The sequence below is a fragment of the Lynx canadensis genome, chromosome F2 (genome assembly GCF_007474595.2).
Source record: "Lynx canadensis isolate LIC74 chromosome F2, mLynCan4.pri.v2, whole genome shotgun sequence".
In the NCBI taxonomy this organism is placed as follows: domain Eukaryota; kingdom Metazoa; phylum Chordata; class Mammalia; order Carnivora; family Felidae; genus Lynx; species Lynx canadensis.
The window spans coordinates 72,683,303-72,705,674 of record NC_044320.2 but is presented as its reverse complement, the minus strand read 5'-3'; the positions used below and the strand labels follow the sequence as shown (position 1 = coordinate 72,705,674).

At 43.1% G+C, this 22,372-nt stretch overlaps 1 protein-coding gene across 1 annotated transcript in view; it reads right to left on the bottom strand.

The window, feature by feature from the left end:
• The window catches only part of TOX (thymocyte selection associated high mobility group box), a 306,391-nt gene extending 284,813 nt beyond the window's left edge, over nucleotides 1–21,578 (bottom strand). Inside the window, exon 1 of the mRNA XM_030303852.1 lies at nucleotides 21,310–21,578. Coding sequence (XP_030159712.1) covers nucleotides 21,310–21,411 — 102 coding nt within the window. The 5' untranslated portion in view covers nucleotides 21,412–21,578. The remainder of the gene's footprint in view (nucleotides 1–21,309) is intronic.
• Between the last annotated feature and the right edge of the window lie 794 nt (nucleotides 21,579–22,372).

Sequence of the window (22,372 nt, the reverse complement as noted above, 5' to 3'; positions counted from 1 at the left end):
AACTGCTTTCCTAACTTACGGTACATTAATTGTCCTACCAGGACGATGAAACATCGGAGGAACGTTTTATCACTCGCCACTTTCATAAACTCGAGGTGCCACTTGCTCAAAATGGCTCAGGTATGCCTCAATTTAAAAAAAAAAAAAGTGACGTTTTCTGTGAAGGTGGTAAGGTGGACCCGGTTAGAGCCTCGTTCAACGTCTGCTCTAAGTTTTGCTTCTTGGAAACCTACTTTGATGTGCTTCTTAGTCATGAAACTGATGGAGTTATGATGGGTCCTGGTGGTATGTAATAAATGACAACACCCTTAGGTTTTTAAATTTCGTATGTCACAGAGATGACCCTTTCATTACTTTTATTCTCAAGACGTCTTGGCATTATGGAATTTACTATTTAACAAGTCAATGGATGCCCCTGATTCTTTGGGCAGGAAAGATTCCTAGAGGTGACTGAGCCTCTGTTCTTAGAAATGAGAAGGAACTCATCCCGTACCGCGTGGCTGGTTCTATAATTAGCACTCTAGGTCCTGGGGTTCCACCTCCATCCTCTTTCTACTAAGCTACAAACAGGACCGATCGGTGAATTGATTTCATGATCATTACCAATCATCAGAAATATATAAGAGGCTACCTGGGAGACAGACATCAAATGACAATTATGTTGTTTCAAAAAAGTATACTGATAAATTTAAGCACTGAATAAAATCGAGGTATGAGATCAATTATCTGAATATTTCTGAACATTTGACATAGGCTTACAGGAGCACAGGAACCCATAAGGTATTAGCATTTGGTTCAAACCTGTCTAATTTTTCAAAGGGAAAAGCAATCACCCTGTGTTGGTCTTTGACAGCAGGAAACACGTAAGGCGATTGCATTTTAACTATTTCCTATAATATATATTTTAAATGTCATAACGTTATAATAGATGGCCTCATATGTAGTTGTTCCGATGTAAGTACAGTTTGGGAATAAAATAAAGTGGTAAAGAAAAATTCATTGAAAAGGATAACAGACTTCACCTTTTGGCTGTCAACGTCAACCAAATCTCTATTTAGAAGACTCTCAAAGACCCTAAGAACTGGCTTTTTAAAAAGAAGAACGTTCCTCTTTGTAATGTAAAAGAAAGGTTCTTGATTTTGTTATTAAATGTAAATATATTCCATATTTGAATATATGGCGTCCCAGTTTTCACTTAAAGACCTGGAGTGGAGTGGAGTCTTTTTTCCCTCATAAAATGCAATTATGGAGAAAAGAGCCTTTGAGTGAATTATTTGAAGTAGAAAATCTTAAACAACCTCTTTCAGGGGAAAGGAGCTCTAACACCGGGTGACATAACGCTCAGGTTGCCACAGACACACACACTATTAATATTGTGTTGTTTTCAGTTCTTTCCCTTTCGACAAAGATCACAAATAAATATCCAACATCCTAAAACACACACGCCTAATTCTGCAAGCTGTTATAAGAAAGTCCTCTGAATTATTATAAATGCTTAAACATTAAAAATTCATCAGTGAGGAGAGAGAGGTGCTTTCTGTTTGTGGTGCTCGGAATTTAAACACAACCCACTAAGAATGGCTGATTGTCCTGGGGAGGCGCTGCTGACAGCCATCAGCAGGTCTGTGCAAATGGTGTATGGAAAAGGTAATAAGAGCTTCAGGACTATATTTCAGCCCATATAATAAAGTAATTGTGAGAGCGTAATTGCAGTCTGGTTCTATACCATATTAGGCTGAGGAATGGGATGGTAAGAAAATATGAGATTCATGGAATTATTTTGTAAGCAATATCTGCAAAGACCATCTCCCGGAATACGCAGTATTTGTCAGAAAAAGAAGTTTAAAGCGCGCAGTGGTGTTTACCTTTAGAAATGCACCGTGATAAACCTGAACAGAGTAAACATTGGTGATTTTAACATTTTAAAAATAGCCTGAACTTATGAATAACTTCAGATATCAGCTTGGTATTGAATGGTATTAAGCAACTGATTTCGGCCCCTGGAAGCATTTTTTAAAAGTATTGAGCCTAAACCCCATTCTTTATTTCTGAATGATACCTAGAGTTCAAATTTCCCAAGATTTAAATATTTGCATGATTGGAATTTCTATTTTGAAAAATTCATTCCTTTGGCTACTTCATAAACAATCATTGTTGACTTAAGTTACCAAGTGACGGTATCCCGCAGGCTATCAGTTGCTCTCATAGCAAGAGAAGGGAAAAGAATGCTGGTTCTACTAGACCAAGAAAGAAAGAAAAAAGAAAGAGAGAGAGATGGAGAGAAAGGGAGGAAGGTAGGAAGGGAAGAAGGGACGAAGGAGACACAAAGGAAGACAGGAAGAAAGTTAAAAAGAAAGAAGGAGCAGAGGAGGTGAATGCACGAATGAACACAGGGATGTTCAGAGCCTAATATTAATAGTATTAAGGTCAAATATTAAATTCGTCTGTTTGATTCTCAGTTCACCCATCTTCCATAAGTAGAATTATTTATGTTACATCTAAGATTATTGTCTCTGTAAGTGCACACATCTTTTCCTTTTTCTATCTCTACCACTTAGCACAGTTTCTGATGCACAGTAACCACTCAGGAAATATTTTTTTTTTTTTCAACGTTTTTTACTTATTTTTGGGACAGAGAGAGACAGAGCATGAACGGGGGAGGGGCAGAGAGAGAGGGAGACACAGAATCGGAAACAGGCTCCAGGCTCTGAGCCATCAGCCCAGAGCCCGACGCGGGGCTCAAACCCACGGACCGTGAGATCGTGACCTGGCTGAAGTCAGACGCTTAACCGACTGCGCCACCCAGGCGCCCCCACTCAGGAAATATTTAATGAATAAATTAACCAATATTCGTGAATGTCATGCTGCTGGGAGCTGGGCCTATGACAACCCTGGGGCATGGGCTCCAAAATCCATCCATAAATGGGCTATGGAACCAAAGGTAAGGCATCTGCTTGTCTTTTTCATTAAATTTTTTGTTCCACTTTTATGGGACCTTGTAAACAAATGTATATAAGCTACAGACATACACAGTGTTCATTCCCCTGGTCAGCCCATTTCCGATGAAACTTCAAAAGATGTTCAGCATGGGAAAAGCTCCTTGATTTGGGTAAAGGAAGAATCTAAAAGGCTTCATGTGCCTAAATGGAATTTCTAGAAGAAAACGCGCATTTTTGTCATTAAAGGGAATACCATTATTTACACATGCCTGACTGTTTACAGAGAACTCATTTCAGAAACAGGTTAAGGCTTACACGAAATAAAGGAAGAAAACAAACCAGCCAACCCTGATTTGTCAGGTGCTGGGAACATCAGGTAGATTGGCATTTGTCTAAGAAATTTTGCATCCACATACCTAAAATCTATCCATTCCACCCTGCATAATTAGAACTACTGTCTTTCTCAAGACCCTTCAGTCCACCGAAGTGTATGTTAACAATGACGGGGAAGGGAGCCCAGAAACAGAAGCTCATTGCAGGCAGGTGAGGAGGTAGGAGGGGAGCACTAGTCAAATGTCATCCAAGAAATAACCTGAAAAGAATCTTGAAAATAATGGCAGTCATCTTACAAATTACAATGACATCTGCCTGTGGGAGAAGGAAGGGAGGCAAGGAAGGAAGGAGGGAGAGACTGAAGGACACAGAAAGGAAGAGAGGGATCCAAGCCTCGGTCATTTGTTAGTTATGGGTCTCGCTCTGACCTCTATACACCTGCCTCCAACTCCCACCCACAAACATCACTATATTCATACCCATTCAATTCCTTTGCCCAACTTTTCTTCTCTTGGATTTTCCAAATTCTTTTCGGGTTAGGCTATACACTAATCCCTAACAATACAATCCCACTCTCGACTACCTTCTCCCATCGCTAAGCATCATCAGGTTTTGCCAGTGACCACAAGATTTCTCTCTTCCATCCACACATTGGGTATCTGCTTTCCTTCCTCCTCCCTGTTCTCTCCCTTTACTAGCAATGTCACTATGTCCTCTGCACCAGCCATTATTGGGACCTTGTTGAACAGCCTTCCATTTTAGACTACAATCAAGTACGCTGTTAGGCTTTTTTTTTTTAATCAAGAATAGAGAATTAGCGGAAGTCAAGAAAAGAATAAGTGTGGACAAAATGTTCCAGGCTCTGTGGGAGAGATGACCAAACAAGATAAACATCTGCGAGGCCTCCAGACTATTTCTTAACACGAAGGACAAAAGACCATCACATTATTTCACGCTTCTCAAACTCATACCCCTACGAGCAGAGTAACATGAGAATAACATGAAGTATCTTCCTGGAACACAGAGGTGACTGGACAGTAAGGGATTTAAAGTATCGTATTTATGTTAAAACAGACGTGGATGTGTTATGGAAATCATATAAAATTCACGTATTTCTGAAAGATGGAACCTCAGCCTTCTAAGACCCACGTAGGCTGCAGAGGCACTTCTGGATTTGTCCTCTAGCCCCTCGGGCTGTAAATTCATCAGGGCATTTCCGCAGAACACTGTAAGGACTTTTGTTCTGTGGATACTTGAAGATCGTGAGATACCTTCCGAACTGCCGACAGACGTTTCTGAATGTTTGGACACTTTCATATATTTCCCAAATTCACAGTTAACTGTATGCATATTTCCCACCAAACAAGAAATTTCAGGACAGCAACTGCTAACAATTTAGGAAGCTCGGCAGGTATACTTGCTCAGACGATATACACAGCATTAATATCCACTGCTAATGATTTGGCTGATTAATTACAAGCTGAATTTTCAGGTAGACTACAACACTCTCATGCTCTTTAGGACGTCAGCTGTTAATGGAATTCAACCTTTCAGATGAAGGGTAAAGTTTCTGAAAGTTTATCATTCATCGATAATTTCAAAAGTCATCAAAAACAGATCAATACTGATCATTCACTTTATCATTCACTTTATCAGATAATTTCATTCACTTTATCAGATAATTATCATTCACTTTATCAAATAATTTCCCCAGGTAATCAATCTTCTCTGGTACATTCTTTTTTTTTTTTTTTAATGTTTATTTATTTTTTAGAGAGAGAGAGAACGCATGCACATGAGTTGGGGGGAGGGGCAGAGAGAGAGAGAGAGAGAGAGAGAGAGAAGGGGACAGAGAGGATCCAAAGCAGGCTCCCAGCTGACAGCAGAGAGCCTGAGGTGGGGCTTGATTCGTGACCTGAGCCAAAGTGCCACTCAACCGACTGAACCAGCCAGGCTCCCCTTCCTAGTATATTCTTATTAGGGCTAAACATTAGTTGGGGGGCCTGGGTGGCTCAGTCGGTTAAGCCTCCGACTTCGGCTCAGGTCACGATCCCATGGTTCATGAGTTCGAGCCCCGCGTCGGGCTCTGTGCCGACGGCTCAGAGCCTGGCGCCTGCTTTGGATTCTGTGCCTCCCTCTCTCTCTGCCCCTCCCCTGCTCGTACTCTCTCTCTCTCTCTCTCAAATAAACATTAAAAAATTAAATTAGCCCGCTCACAATAACGATTTGAAGTCCACTACAACTTCCCCCAACCCGTTCTCTTCTAACGATGACACTTCCCTTGGTAAAACACAGGCCTGATGTTTTCCTTCTCTTTCCCAAGTTGTTCCCGGTTCGCTCTGTGTTCTTATCCCAGTGAGCCCCTCACCCTCCATTGGCGCCCTATTTCTCGCTCCGGATAACCTCACTCTCAACCCGGGCGCCAAAACAGATCCACGTCACCTCTGCGTATTTCCTCTTTTTATCACGCTTGCAGCCTCTCATTAGAGGAAAACTTTCCACTCATGAAGAATTTGTGTTCCTAGGTCTCTCAGGTAATCAGAATTCTGTCACTCAGCGTGTTTCCCTCTTGGCCCGGTGAGAGAGCAAGGGCCAAATTTAATGTTTAATTATAGTGGTAATACCTAAGCTAAGAAGTATGCCTGTGTCTCCATTTCCTGGCTATAATGTTCTGCATGACTATTAGTAGCCTTACTGTCCGTGTTGGTCCTTATTTGAAGTTGCCTTAAGTCTTTTTTTTTTTTTTTTTGTAAGTTTACTTATTTGAGAGAGACCATGCAGGCAGGGTGGGGGCAGAGAGAGAGAGAGAGAGAGAGAGAGAGAGAGAGAGAGGAGAGAATCCCAAGCAGGCTCTGAGCTGTCAGCACAGAGCCCGATGCGGTGTCTGAACTCACGAACCCGTGAGATCATGACCTGAGCTGAAGTCGGACGCTTAACCGACTGAGCCGCCCAGGCGCCCCCAAGCCCTTTTGAAAAGAGGTAGCAATATAAAAGTTAATTCAATAATAGGAGTAACCTTCCTTTTCCCCGAGGCCCAATTTTTAAGACCAAGGGAAACACCATCTCCTCCAGGAAGCAGCTTGGATTCCCCCAACTTCAATCCATCGTGTTGCTTGCCGTAACCCCCAGGACTCTGAGCACAGGCTTCACAACACAGCAATGACACCGCAGCTGTGTTCTGGAGACTGTATTCCTCCCTTGACTGGCCGCAGGGACGCAGGGGCCCCGGCTTGCTTGTCTCGGTGCCTGTCACTCAGCAGAAAGCTCTGTACACAGGTTTTGTCCAGTAAATGCTTTTCAATCTCCAGAAAGGAATTCAACGCACCTTATTAACAAAGCGCTGCGCTTCCTTAGAAGCGCATTCCAAATACAAAGTCTGCTTCCTAGACTAAAATATTCTCATCTCATCCCTGCGCAAATATTTGTACGGGGACTGCATTAGAGCTACCTGAAAATAAGAAGTTATAATGGAAACAGTGACGCCGCCTTAAGTGAGGCAACCGAAATAGGAACCGCTTTAATACTTTTACTGAAATGTTCTCTGCTTGATAAAGTTCATTACCAGAATATCATCTTTAAAAGTGAAATGCATTCAGCTGAGCCCTTTTTTTCATTTTGTAAATAGATTTCTCCTTGCCTGAGCTCTCAGTATAAAGCACAAAATTGTCTTCCAGAACATTAGAAAAATGTCACCCATACACAGAGCTAGATTTTTAAAGTAAAAGAGTTTTCTTCTTCAGCGTTTTAAAGGTACAGGAGCGCCTTCATTATAGCAATCACCCTGCACCGCAAGCCGTAAGAAGGGTTCAATCACCAGCCTGCAATCTGCTAGGTTCTAAAATGTGTTGAGATAACATATTAGAACCCAGGACAAAGTTAAGTCCCACGGGATATCCTAAGGCCATAAAGTCACCATCTTTTTAACATGACCCTACTTATTCCTACGGTCTATTTAAAACGACCCTGGCACTAATCTTTTTCTCACCTCCTCAAAATGACACAGAAAAGTAGCTATGTGGTAACTTTACAACCCAAGTGCCCAATTTTCACATCACGCCAATGAAAAATTATATAAGCACATTCGTTGCACGTTTTTGTTTTGTTTTGTTTTGTTTTGTTTTCACATTAGTAAGCTCTTGAGTGGTCGGGGGTTACTATAGCCAGAGTTTCTTCACAGAGTAAGTTCTCCCCCACTTTGAACACCTCACGCGTGTTGGGGTGAGACATCTCAACGAGATAAATGGTGTATCACCACCACTGCCACTGAGCCAAGAAGTGACAGCAGAAATGAATCTTTGACCTTTCTGTTTTCAGCAGAGGAGTTATTTTTCTAAGAAATGAACATTCATACATTTATTAATGTCACTTGACCATAAGCACTGCATTCTGGCTGTTTTTAACCAAAATTCAGATACACTTTCGTGACTCTTGCACCTCTCAGAAATACATCCTTTCTTCCCCACCCAGCCACCCCCAGACCTTTTCTAAAGATCGCAAGTTATAGAAAGGCAATTGACCTCAGTAACTTTTTCCACTGGCTTCCATTTTTTTCTTTCTTTTCAAAGCCCTCTTTAGGGAAAAAAAAGGAAAAAAAGAAAGATAAACACACTTCATGTAACAAGTGCCATAAGAAAAATATGTTCCGGCAGACTTTTCCTAACTTGTAACTCAAAAGAATTTACATCATCTAAGTGTAAGTGCAAAGAGGAGAAGAAAGAAATCTCAAAATGGATTTTTGTTCCACTTTCAAACTCCGAGGCTAAGGGAACACAAGGGTTTCACTTCAGAAATGAATAACGAATGACTTCAGTACACATACACCTTTCTCTTTTTGGAAATACTGCACATAAAAGAGCATTTTTTGGCACGGCTGACCTGCAGAGATATGGAGCTAAGCAGAGTCATGAATTCACTCACTCTGATATGCACACATGATACGCAATTAAAATCTCCATTCACATTCCTGCCGGGTTGTCAATCATGAGGAAAGCCTTTTTGACAACATTCAGCGAAGCGTACCGACTAACCGCTCAACAGGAACTTAAACAGTAACAGCTTTTGTTACTAGCAAGAACGAATTTCTTACCAAGATTGGGTTCAGTTTCTAAGAAATCATTATGCTCTGAATTTTAGGGCCTTTCATTAAAAATGAAAATGTGTCAAAAAGATTTTGTATGGCCAGCTATGTGATGTAATATCTAGAAAACAAGAGATACACACACACACACACACACACACACACACACACAATTCCAGCCTTTTCAACTTGGCAGAATCTTTTTTAACTTTTCCCATGTAGAACAATGAACAATGATCTTATAAAGCAGTTGACTGGGGGGAAACGTGACGTTTCTAATTCATTCTGAAGTTTTTCCCTGGAATTTTACAACTTTTCAAATAGATCGGGACGCTAATCTCACTTGAAAAGTGACTGACCGGTTTACAAACTAATGGGAAAGCGACTTTTTTTAATCATAAGAAGAATATTTAGCATGTCAGGAAATATCACATGCATCAAACCTTTCAATTTATGGAGCTCTACAGAAAACATTATGCACATAAATTCTTTCCAGATGAACCCAGAAGGTGCTCTGCTCATAACTTACTTTCTGTGGAACATCTAATCAAAGACTGTGCCCTTCATAATAGCACATTAGTGTGCTTTAAAGTCATAAATCCACAAAAACAGGGCCCAGTAAAATTGAATAGAGGATACCAGTTCATCTGCTGCCGTGTCTGCTTTGAGTAACTAACCTTGGATTACAAATTTGAAACAAGTTAATACTATCAGATATTGAAATATTTGTCTTCTTCCTTATCGTGCTCTGTAACTGAGAGAGCAGATGCATTCTGACCATTAGCAGTCATGACAAATTGCCTTGCTAATGAACGTTACACACTGAAAGTGCCATAGCTGATTAATCTACAATTTCCCACTACCAGAGAGAGAATGGGTTACTCCAGCAGAGGGCAACTCTGATATTCTGCCAACAGGCCTCCAGGGCACAGTGTGATATTTAGAACAACACTCTAAATTCCATATGAACAAATTCTGAAAGCCTATGTGTATACAACAGGTTTTTAAAGAACATTAGATAATACAGCTTAGGTTGTAGCTGATGAGCCGTGAAAAATGGATGTGTTTTAACTATTTGGTTTCCTGGCAAGTACGTGTGAAAGAATACTCTCTGGTCTGGTTTCTCGCTCTCTCTCTCTCCCTCTCTCCTTCCCTTTCCCCGCCCCCAAAACATTGGGTGTGCTTTGCATTTCACATAAAATCTTTCTTTTGTCAGTTCCTTTGTTGGTGCAAAATTAGCAGTAGTTCAAATTCAAAGTACTCCTATTCATTTACTGACCAATGTCATTCTAGTTCACATCAGCCAGCGAGCTAAGCTCTAAAAAACATAAAAGACTTGCTTCGCCACTGACGAATCATGTGTACATTTTTACAGAGCTTAAACCTTAATGCTTTCCCTGAAACTAACAATACAGTATATCTTATCATTCCTTTTTCACAAGCAGGCAGCTGCTGAAACGCTTGCCACTTCAAAATATCAATTGCTTGCCAGAGTTTTCCTCAACACACCCTGTCAAACTCATGTATATTGTACAATGAAAATGGTGCAGGCTGAAAGCTAGAAATTGTGTCAAATTCTGCTGTAAGGGTATGATGTGCAAAGAACAATGTATGACAACCGTAGAGACTACAAACAATGGCACTGGAGCCAGGGACTTCATAGATCACAACTGCGCCTGTACATATTTTATTGTAGGCATTATATATTTAAAGCATGACAAATGTACCATTGTACATTATGTGCTGCACAAATGGGAGCTCCTCCCCCTAGTTCGCTTTTTGCATTTCTCCTGATGATGGAAACATAGTTGAGTTTCATTTCTTTTTCTTCTCTTAAAACATTTAAGGCTCTCAAATCATAAAGGAAGGAGACACACACACGCACACACACACACGCACGCACGCGCACACACACACAAGGTTATCAAAACGAGTAAGAGAAAACAGAGACAATAATACAAGATGGGAAAATGAGATCTATTTGTTCACTTAACATTTTGGCTCCTCTCTGAGGACACAAAAGCAAGGATTATCTTAAACACTAACCAAGGGTATCAAGAGAACTACACTATCACTGTGCCTATAAATTGTTGTCTACCTAATTTTAATGCAGATAAGTGCTAGCTTATTGATTTGCACGATTTTCTAGCAAAATGGAAATCCCACGTGAATGTGTTCTTTGTGTGCAGAAAATATGGTTTAAGAAGCTTTTACTATTATTGCTTTCTTATGCCAAAAGAACAATTAAGCAAATAATATTTCACTACTCTATCGGGCTCATAACCCAGCACCGATTCCTGTTTGTTTAGATTATAAATAGCCTTTCCCATTTCCCACTTTGCTCCGTTTACTTTAAATGATTCTGGTTATTGAGAAGTTGTTTTTCTTCCAAATGTCTCCTTACAGAACATATAAAATCTGAAAACATTCTCACTCTGGAGCACACCTACTTAGTTATAAAGGGGCTCATGACTACAACAGCCCTACCCTAATTCAGTCAATGACTGAAAATGGGGCACATGTTTATGGGAGAAAATTAGCGTGAATATGTATGTATTCCTCTCCTCTGTGACCTCGCTTAGGTTACAAAACCTTGATCACACAAGTAGCTTGGAGTGGAATTAACTGGCTCGAGGCTAAGGAAAATGAACAGATACGCTTTTAAGGTGTTAATAAATATTTTGGAAAGAGATTAGGTGGTTGAGGTGCTTAGGGGTGCTGACCTTTGGTGTGTTGATTAGTGGGACAATGATGCATTATTAACACACAGCAGCTGTACCTGAAATGCTGCCATGAATATAATAGCCTTTTATAGCCATCAGGGGAGTGAGGTAGGAGGCCTTTATTAACCACTAGACATGATTAGCACATTATGTGAACTTTAGTAGGCAAATTATCTCTTATTGAAATATAATGTTGGTTATAACTAATTGTAAACATGATTTTTAAAACTTCCTAGCGACCAACTCTAGGTCTCACTACCATTCAGCTCATTATTGGCCAGTAAGGAAAACGTGTTCTGTTGTGGGAGGCACCCACAGGGGCTGAATCTCAAAAGGCAGGTAGTGGCAGTCACTGAAGGCTGCCTTTAAAACTATTTGGCATTACAAGTTCAGGGATATTAGCATACATGCAAACTTTCTGTCTCTAATTAAGTAAAACTGCTCATGAACTAGAAAAGCTGCTTTGGGATTTTTCTTCCTCTTTATTTCTTTAAGCAGTTCTTAAAAGATTAGTTTTGCAGTAAATTTTTGAGAGTTACCTTGAAAAGTAACAGCATAATTTATTTCAAAAAGCTTAATTTTGGGAGAGAAAAGATTATCCCATTAGCCTTAGTAACTGAACATAGCGTGGAGAGTCCATTATGAACAGTCTTTTATGCCCTGGCAGAAAGTCATTAACATAAAATAAATCATTAGCTTTGATATTAAGCTTCTACTATCTGCAGGTTTCTATGATTAATGTTCATGACTGTATCTGCCAAATGATAAAATATACTTTTTGTTGAAAGGTTATCCTGACTCTTTATTAGTAACATTTCTCTTTATACAATTGTTGCTGGCATTTGGGGCTGAGGCATATTGGCGTAGAAAAGAAGAGCTGGGTTTTTTTACATGCACGAAGACGCCAATGCATACCACACTTTACACTTTACCCATCTTTTTTTTTTTTAATTAACCATTTAATCGAGTTGAAAGACTTGAGAAAATCAGGTGGTGCACTGATACGTTTTCAGTGTAATTGGACTATCTTTAGACCCGGTTGGTCCGTGCGTTAATTTATCTTGTACATTGCATTTTGCATCTCTGACCCATATATCAGAAGAAGGTGGGGGGGGCACCTTGCTTTCCTGAAGTCAGGAACTGAAAGCGGGCATTCCCCTCTGCAGCTGTGGTATTCAAGTTTTGCCTTACCTTCTTACCCTGCAACAGCTCCCACCTGAAGCTTCTCCCACTAGGTGCAGCATAGACTCCCATCATGGAGAGGGAGCAGAAGGCCCCTGGGGGGGGGGGACGTATCAATATATAAAAGAGGGGGAGTACAGACTCATCCACACAAGTTCCACTTTCCCCAATTCACCTGTGAACCTCAACAAAGGTTACCTTTTTCTTTTTTTTTTTTTTTAATTTTTTTTTTCAACGTTTTTTATTTATTTTTGGGACAGAGCGAGACAGAGCATGAACGGGGGAGGGGCAGAGAGAGAGGGAGACACAGAATCGGAAACAGGCTCCAGGCTCTGGGCCATCAGCCCAGAGCCCGACGCGGGGCTCGAACCCACGGACCGTGAGATCGTGACCTGGCTGAAGTCGGACGCTTAACCGACTGCGCCACCCAGGCGCCCCAAAGGTTACCTTTTTCACTCCCCTGCTGAAGGAATCACTTCTCTACAACTTCGGAAAACACACTGATTTCACTAGAGTAGCAGAAATACAAGAAGTGGGCCGAGAACACAGTATTTTTCTAAGGTCTACCTTTGTTTGAAGTTTTGAACGTCTTTCACTACAGGATTTCAAAATAATCTGCCTCTGTTGACTCCTTAATTCTCATAAGGCTTCCTTGATACAAATATAAATTATTTTCTCTAGTGGTTACATGGCAGATTGGGACACAGGTGGATTAAAGGTTTTGGTGGTGTTAGAACTTTTACCAGACACAAGGAAGTCAGGCTTCTAAAGAGAACAGAAAACAGAGGGGGAGGGATCATGTCCTTTTCATGCTTGTATTTATTTTGCCTGGGGAGTAAGTCAACACAGGTTTAAGGGCCCTCAGTTTTTATCTCAAATCTTGAACAAAAAGGAGTCTTTTCCTCATAGAGGCCTATGGTTTTCTTCAGAAAGATCTAGTTCCTCAATCCTATCAGGTTGTAATATGCCTAATTAAAGCCCTGGCATTGGAAAATATCTTCTCTCGTGAAATATGGCGAAGTTTCTTAAAATGGAGTGGTAATGAGGCATTCCTAGTAGCTAGTACGATTTCCCTTGTTGTTATTGTTGCACACACTGACAGATTCTGCCAGTTAGGATAAATTCCTATGCATTTACGTCCAGAAATATATCCAGAACATTAGAAACACATAAAAACACACACTCACCCAACCACACACACACACACACACACACACACACACACACACCGATTTTTCTGGCTAGGTAACCTCCAAATAGGTTCTCAAAGCCTTCAATGGAAAGGTATTTTATGTAGAAGGCTCACATTGTCATTGGTGTGGATCAGATACATATCATTTGTAGGTCTACGTAGTAACTCAAAATACTTTATATTTTCTTGGCCACCAGCAAAGCTTCTTATCAACCAACCATGGCCTTACTTTAATTAGGAGCTCCTTTCAAGAATTTCATAAAAGCACATAACTCAGGAATGAAAACCAATAAATACTTGGCTAACGCAGAAGCATTTAAAACCCCAAAGTGAAAAATGGACAAACAGAAAAGCATTAACAGGAAAACTGGTTTCATGACCTTTGGTATTATAAATATGTATAAACGATGATTTTTCTTGAGGAAAATGGAAATCTGAAGATAGCTTTTAAAAGTTCGCTTTAAAATTGTTCATCAAGTAGGGCAAACTTTCCATAGATCAAACTCTAGAGGTCTGGAAAAATATCGGTACTTCCTGTCATGAAAGAGCAGGGGGGTTTCCTTCTGGCATTTTCCTCCTTCTGGTCTTTTCCGCTGCACCATGAACATCCAAGCACAGAGCAATATAATGTTCCCATTTTCCAAATGAATGCTATAGGGAGAAATATGTTATAACTAGGAAAGCTCATTCAGGTTAATGTGAATTCCGTGTCTCAAAGTATTACAGAAGAAGTGCTATAATTAACAGTCTGCTGGCACTTCCATTATAAACCACATTTCTAAGCAGTTTGTAACTCAACAGTTTTTAATGAGAAATTGCTCTTCGGGATGAAACTTGGCATGTGTGGTTTAAAACAAAAAATTCTCTGGGGCGCCTGGGTGGCGCAGTCGGTTAAGCGTCCGACTTCAGCCAGGTCACGATCTCGCGGTCCGGGAGTTCGAGCCCCGCGTCGGGCTCTGGGCTGTTTCCGATTCTGTGTCTCCCTCTCCCTCTGCCCCTCCCCCGTTCATGCTCTGTCTCTCTCTGTCCCAAAAATAAATAAACGTTGAAAAAAAAATTAAAAAAAAAAAAAATAAAAAAATAAATAAATAAATAAAACAAAAAATTCTCAAATTCATGAGGGCAGATGTGAGCTGTATCGTCTTGGCACTCCAGCTTCCTAACGGACAGTCCATTTAACACAACTCAGTATCGACTGCTGGTCCTGTCAACGAATGGAGACCACAGGCTGTCTGACTCTGGGAAGTGCGCCTTCAAAGGAAGCGATCAATTGAAAAACCCTGTATCAATGACACCAAAGTGGAAGTAAAGAACAGGCAAGAAAGTTATCTTTCACGTTGGAAGGAGTAAATATTCCCATGTTTAACTTTTGCTTAAGTTCACTTTAAACAAACCAAGTGACACTCAAGCATTTGGATTCTTCACATGGAAGCTTCTGACAGGCAAGGACTGTATAGTTGGGGCCACAGTATTTATTAACTACGGTTTACTACAATCTTGTGTTCTCCTCAAGGTATGCATTTTAGATTCTGGGATGTGGTTGTATCCAATGTTAGTTTTAACTTACACGATTGATAATATTTTTTAAATGGAATTGTTAAAACAGCACTGAATCAAGTCATAATCATTACACGTTATTGTTATTGAGATGCAACGTAAATATTCTGTGTTATGACTTCCCAGAAACCTTGAGAGTCACATTCGGATAGCTAAAATGTAGGAGAAGTTATCTAAATTTGATTAAGTAAGTTCTGCTTGTCCAACTATTCCCATTTTAATTCTCTATGCGTATTCTGATGGGAACACATAAGTCTGTCAACCCATTTACTTTCTGTAAGTATAACTCACCTAACTTACTGCATGCCAACTAAAAATCAGGAGACCACAGTACCACTTTCATATTTCATATTTCACAATCTAAGTAAGATTTCCCACTGAAAGGTATGTGTCCAGGAGCTGTTTCCATGCTCTAAATACACTGTGCTTAAAATGTGGGGGTGGGGGGAAGGGGAAAGGAGAAAACTCTGAGAGCTTAGAAATAACCACCATAGTTATTTTCCCTCACAGCATCCTATCTAAGTTTCCTTGGTCTATTATTGTATGACCCTATGTCATATTCACTCAGATGGGGAAATGGAGAAAAGGAGACTAGCCTAATTTGGGATTTTAAAAAGTGGACAGGAGCCTGAAGACTGGCAGATTCCCATTTCCTTAACCAGAAAACATGGTCAGGTACTGGAGGAAGAATGGATAAGTTAACATGATAATGGTAACAGGCATGGCAAACAGAAAAGGGGGCTTTTGCTCAACAAGATGACCGCCATGGGGAGCCATGTTCCTGAGGAGGGGGAGAAGAGTTCACCTTAGAAAGTGCAGATCTCCCGGGTTCAATTTAAGATTAGGGCAGAGTAAAGCAAGCGTGACAGGCTGTTCCAGGATTGGAGATGTTTGGGAAGAGGTGAGGGGGAAGGAGGGAAGAGGCACAAGTCACACAGACTGACCTGCCCTGAGGGCGGCCTTCTTCTAAACAGTACAGGAAGGATCGCCACTCAACTATCCCCAGGGTGTTTTCCACTTTCTCGTATCCTAGCAAAATGTTGGAAAATCCTAGAGTAAGTCATCCTTCATAGCTCAGTAAGATTTCCCTCCAATTCTCTAAGTTATCCCTCTCTTGAACTGAGCCCACCACAAAAAAGTATGATCACAAAAATAGTTCCACACATCAGAACCAGTATGTGAGACCCAGTTTGGGGTCCAAGGAAGCCACTGTGGAACTGGGAACTTTCCCCTACTTCTTCCAGGTTCAAGTACCTCACTTCTTTCCTGTTCTCACATCCCTTGCAATCACATCATTTCAAAAAGATCTACGATAAGCAGCCTATTAGATAATATTTAAATATCAGCTTAGTCTTCCTAAGGAAAATATTAAAATGATTGTTAATATCATCATTCAGTAACTTTAAAAATACATGACAAACTGTGAGAATACTAAGCCATGTAAGCTATGTTAAAAAAATAGCATTTGAGGGGTGCCTGGGTACCTCAGTCGGCTAAGTGTCTGACTCTTGATTTTGGCTCAGGTCATGATCTCACAGTCGTGGGATCAAGCACTGTGCTGAGCTCCACACTGAGCCTGGAGCCTGCTTGGGATTCGCCCCGCCCCCCCCTCACTGCCATCTCCCCCATGCCTCAAAATGAATAAATAAACTTTAAAAAATAGCATTTGATCTCTCCAAAACTCGTAACTATAATTTCTGGGTGGACATTTAAAATTGGAATTTGTGACAGCGAAATATCCCACAAAGTCAAGACAGCTACATTTGAGGTTTCTGTAGATCTGATTTAGTGGCCAAAACCATATGACGGTTTGTTTTATGCTCTTTCTTACCCATACAAAATTTATTTGAAACATATTTAAAGACCTCAAAACTTAAGAAAGATCCAGCCAATAAAATCCCCAGGGGAGTTTTAATCACACTAATGACGTCCTAAGTATCAGCTATGAATTTCCTAAAGTCCTGGAAGTTATGGAGGTAGACAGAGAACTAATCAAGCATGATGCTCTAAATTGCTTATAACCCTCCCCTTCCTCCTCCTCCTCCTTCTCCTTCTCCCATCCTCCTCTTTTTTCTTACATTTATTAATTAAAGTAGGAATAATGACTCCGCCTTCATTGTTTGCCTATCAGGTATTTTAGATGTGATGCGCTTTGTCACGTTAAAGTACAACCCATAACGCTCGAACTAAATAGGAAAATAAGCTCAAAGGAGATTCTGCAGAGACAATAATGAATCCTGTTTTTCTCAAAAGTTCTCAAGTGTTTAATGTTAGTGCTGACATTTCAACGCTGAGTTCATCACACGTAGGTCCTTCTTCCTATGTTTATAGGAAAAGATTATACACTGTCCTTCCTCATTTCAATGACAAAAGCCCAACAATCCCCAACGGCCATTATTCTTCACTCTGTATATAACCAGCATTAAGCATGGGTTTGTATCTTGGACTTCCCTGTGTCTAAACCAACCAAAGAAAGATTCAGGACCCTATTCCACAAAAGCAACCACTGAGAAGAGCGAAGATCATTATTTCCTCTCCCACTGCTGGCAGAGGTCAGCATCTCTGTGATTAGCCATGTCATAACATCATTGTATTACCGCTCCTTATGTGGGCAGATACTGAGCAGTAACCGAACACACCACATCATTGTAAAAATGAAAAAGTGCCACTTCTTTGTCCCAATTTAGCATACAATCAGTGAAAACAATCTTTACAAATGACACTGCACTAAGAAACTGAAAGGGCCTGTTATTACTCCGTAGGTTTAGATTCAAACGCATGCTCTGACGTCTTCAACTAGGACAAAAAATAGGACTATATTTTACTGCTGCACTCCAATCGTGAGCTCCTTTAATCTAATTTCAATTAAGGGATACAATGTTACTTAAAATAGTCTTAATTAGATGAAACGCAACTATGGTGCCATCTCTCAGTGTCTGAAATGTAACCATGCTTTAAGTTCCAGGAGGTGAACCCTGTCACTTTCAGCCTGCATGTTCCTGTCCAGTCTAGGAGCTACGCTGCTGTTTCAAAGGCTGACCTATATACAGCAACATGCCATCCATTCTGGCTGTTTGTAGAAGAGATGCCTCACACCGTTGCCATAACCAACATCGCCTGCATTGTTCTCACTTTTCTCCCGCAATGGGCTATGTGAAAATGGAGGCCAGTTTGCATAGTGATGTGTGCATAACGTAATGTGCTCTTACAATAGAGCAATGGTAGATTAAACTGTTTCCAAAAAAATTCCTCCCACGGAGTTTATGGACTGAAAAATGTAAGTAGTGTTTTGGCAATGCAGTGCCGGAGAGTGTCAGCAGGGTAACACAACCCCCTTTTAGTTTAGAGAAGCTTCAGGAAGAGGATATTCATTTTGTGGATTAGGGTCTCTTCTAACATTGAAAAAACGTCAGTGGGAAAACTATAGCCACAACTGCATGGTTCTGAACCGCATACAGATATTGGTTCCGCTGGGATTTATTAGCACACCGACTTTAACTGCAAAAGTGTTGGCAGATTTAAAATAAAGATAATTATTAATTTATGATCTTATCACCCTATTAAAAACAAATAACCTCACAAAGTGACTGCTTCTTGTAATAAACTGCATATTCATTACACCTCTGAAAGACACAAGGTTTACTTTGCAGTCTTGGCTCTCAGAGGGAAGGCTGATCCAACTTATTTTTACTAAATGTCGATACAGATTTCTGATTTCACATCTTCCAAACTTCTGTCCATCTTCCATATCCCTGCAAATTCACTTGAGTCATCGCAGAAAATGAATGCTAGTTGACTACATTCTAAGCAACGAAAATAGCGGGGGTGGACAGAAATTGTGTATCAGTGTTAATCATGATGGAGTAGAAAAAAATTAGTGTCTGGGTTTTCTGGGGCCTAGCAAACCTACTCGGTATATTTGATATAATCGGGGATCAGTGACAAATATATTTGATAGACTGCTGTACAGAGAAAGGCAGGGGAAGGCATTCTTGGAGAAGCATTTCCATGAAGTCTCTTCCTACTATTAGAAGTATATCATGACTTTGCATCTTTAAAAATCCATTATTCCCTGGATAAGTTAAATAGAAGACTTGCAACAGGCCTATAGAAAGGGTGGCTAATTTGCATTTAAAAAGAACAGTTTGCTCCTCATACACGGGGGGACTTAAAAGGAACTTCAATGAGCTAGTAAAGAAATTCTGAAGACTTTGCAAATCAATTTATTCAATTCACAGCACAACCCACGAAAATTATTTAAAGCACTTAATTGGAAAATGATTTAATATATTGAAGTAATTCTTGATTTTCCAAAGCATTTAACTTTTAAATTAAATCTGACCCTACTATCACAAGAGTGACGAGTGAAATGTGTATCCAAGTCGTTGCCTTCTTTTTGGAGCCTAAAATCACCATAAATTTAATAAGATTTGTCCAGTTTCATCGCCAAAATGGTTCTGACCTTTTGGTTCTGGTTACAACTGTGGAATATGTGTTTACGATCCGGGATAGGTCTGCTACTTTATTATTTTTATTAGTATTAGTGATAGTTTATGAGCCACATAGAACTTCACAAACACAAAATGCTTGCTTATAAAAAGGCAAAACAGATTCTAGAATGGGAGAACTAGGCTACTGACAAATAATGAAACTTCACACAAACTTCTCTTGTCAAAGTTACCGGAGCTTTCCAACCTGTTCCTAGCTAAAGAGCTCTCTCTGTGTGATAAAATGCCTTTCTGCCTTGCCCAAGACTAGATTTCCTTCGTTCCAAACTTCCCTATACATCATCGGCATACATTTCCATCCCTTTTACTGAGCCTTACACAACATCAAGGAGCTTCAGCACGGAGTGGTATCTGCGGCTCACTTAAGTCACAGTTGTGTGTGTGTGTGTGTGTGTGTGTGTGTGTGTGTGTGTGTGTCTCGACTGACCAAGACGCGGAGCTGCGAGGCGGTTGCGTGGTGGAGAGCCCCGGGGGCTAAGGATGCAGCGCGCTAAATACCTCTGTATCACGTAAGAAAGCTGTTTGATGATGCCTCGCTACCAGGCAAATACTAGAAGTCCCAAGGATTTACACAGTGGAATTCACCGAGGGGCCAGCATGGAATTGCTTGCAGGAGACAGAGTATCAGGCAGGTTGAGCGGGAGCTGGGAGTCTAAACCACTCGCGCCGTGTCTCCGAGAGCTCACTCCTCCCCGCCGACGTTCACCCGGCGGGACCGCTTAACACACGTCCAGTGAGCCCGAGGCGAGGACAGCTGTGGCCCTGCGGCCGCTCTCGGGAAACCGGTCCCTGCGCGTCCTCCCTCTCGGGGCCGAGAGTTGGAGAAGCCTCGAGGATAACCCCCTCCCTTCCTATCCCCTGACCATTCTATGGGACAAACGGGGCTCCGCCGTAGCTCTGCCGGCGCCCCCCCCCAACCCCCGCCTCGCCCCGGGCCACCCGCCCGGTTAGCCGCGCCCGGGTCCCCCGCGGCCTTGGCACCTGGGGTCACCGGGCTGGCGCGTACAGCCCAGACCGGGACCCTGCTCCAGCCCCGTGAGGAGTGCGGGAGCTTGGGACGCGAACTCAACGCGCTAGCCCGGCTTCTAACAAACTTGCAATTACCGCGCGCACCGCCACCCCCCCCCAAAGCGGGAGCTGTCCCCCAAACCCTGTTATCCCGCTGCACCCTGCACCCCGGCCCGCAGACCGGCGTCCGAACACCGGGCTCGGCCGCCCGAAAGGGTTTAGGAAAACAAAAGACTTGTGGAGCAATTTTCCCCGTGGGGGGCGGAGGCGTCTCCCTGGTCCCTGCACCCCGACTCCCGGCTGCTCCCCTGGCAACTAATCCCGGGCAGGGAAGCGGTGCCACGAGTCCCCGCAGCCCAAGAGAGGACGGCAGGGAGAAGGGGAAACTAGAAAATAAACTGAGTTCTCTTACTCTCTGCCTCCGTTCCCGGACCCCAGACACACCCCCAAAGTATTCAGTGGTTTTCTCTTAATTTTTTTTTTTAAACGCCCCCCGGCAAACCTAGGCAGGGAGCCTCAGTCGCGAACAGCAGGAAGGAAAGAATCCGAGCAAATCGTGTCACTTTCCGCACAATCGCGGTGTTTGGCAAACCCCCGGAGCTGTGCTGCACAGTATTTACTACCCAAGCGCACGCAGGGCTGTAGCGGGCTGCGAGCCGAGCGCGCCCGGGACCGGCCTCCGCCGACCGGCCCCGGCAGCCGAGCCGGCCCGCCGCCGCCGCCGCCGCCGCCGCCCCCCTCCCGGGATCCAGCAGCAAGAACACGGTGGAAACAAAAGCAGAGCGTTCACCTTGTTGCAATAGTAGGGGTCCAGGCAGGGAGAAGGTCCCAGACAGGGAGCGTCGGGCGCAGCGGCGGGCTGGGCTGGAGGTGGATAAAATCTTACGTCCATTTCACTCTCACATCAAGCAACTCCTTTTCTTTTCCTTTTTTTAAAAAAAGTGTTCAGCAAAACAAGCTTAGACGGAACAGAGAGAGGTGTCTGGACTCAGGAGTAAAAGAAACACCTTCCTTCCCTCACATCCGTTTGTGGTTTGTTTAAGAAGAAGAGGAGAAAAAAAAAAAAGAAAAAAAAAAAAGAGGGGGGAAAAGCGCTCAACTCTCCCCCAAGCCGCGGCGCGCACCCGTCGGCGCCGAGCGCGCAGCCTGCTCCGCCGCCGCCTCCCGGCCCCGCCGCCACCGCCGCCGCCGCCGCCGCCGCCGCCGCCGCCGGGCAGGTAACTTCATGCGCTCATTGTCCCCCCGCCCGCCCCCCCCATCCCCGCCTCCCGCGCCCCTCGCCGCCCGGCACACGCGCTCGCGCTCGGGCTCTAGGTCCTGGGCGTTTTATTGGAGTCTCTGAGTTGCTCTGCTTTTAGTTTATTTTCTCCACCTTGGAGGCCTGGGATGGGGGGGAGGAATGAAGAGGGGGACAGGGCGGGAGTGGGGGGGAGGGGGTGAACGCCCCGGGCCGGGCGGGGTAGGGTGCGCGGCAGGACGCGGGGCTGCTCGCGGCCCAATGGCTGCGGCGTGGGGCTGGGGGCCGGGGGCCGGAGGAGGGAGGAGCGGAGAAGGAGGAGGAGAGCGCGGCCGGGACCGGGCCGGGGCGGCGGGACCCCGCCGAGCCTCCGCCGTGCCCGAGCCGCGCTCCTCTCGGCCAGCGCGTCGCACACAAAGGGGCTGCGGAGCCCTAGCCACCCGCCGCCCCGGGGCACGGCGGGGAGCGCGCAGCAAGGGGGCGCTGTGGCGCACCCCGCCCCGCAGCCCCGCCCCCGGGCCCGCCCTGGCCCCACCCCGCTCCCACCGCCCGCTCCGCGGCGGTCCCCACCTCTTTCTCTGCATCCGCCACCTCCCCTTGCGTGGCCTTCCCCACT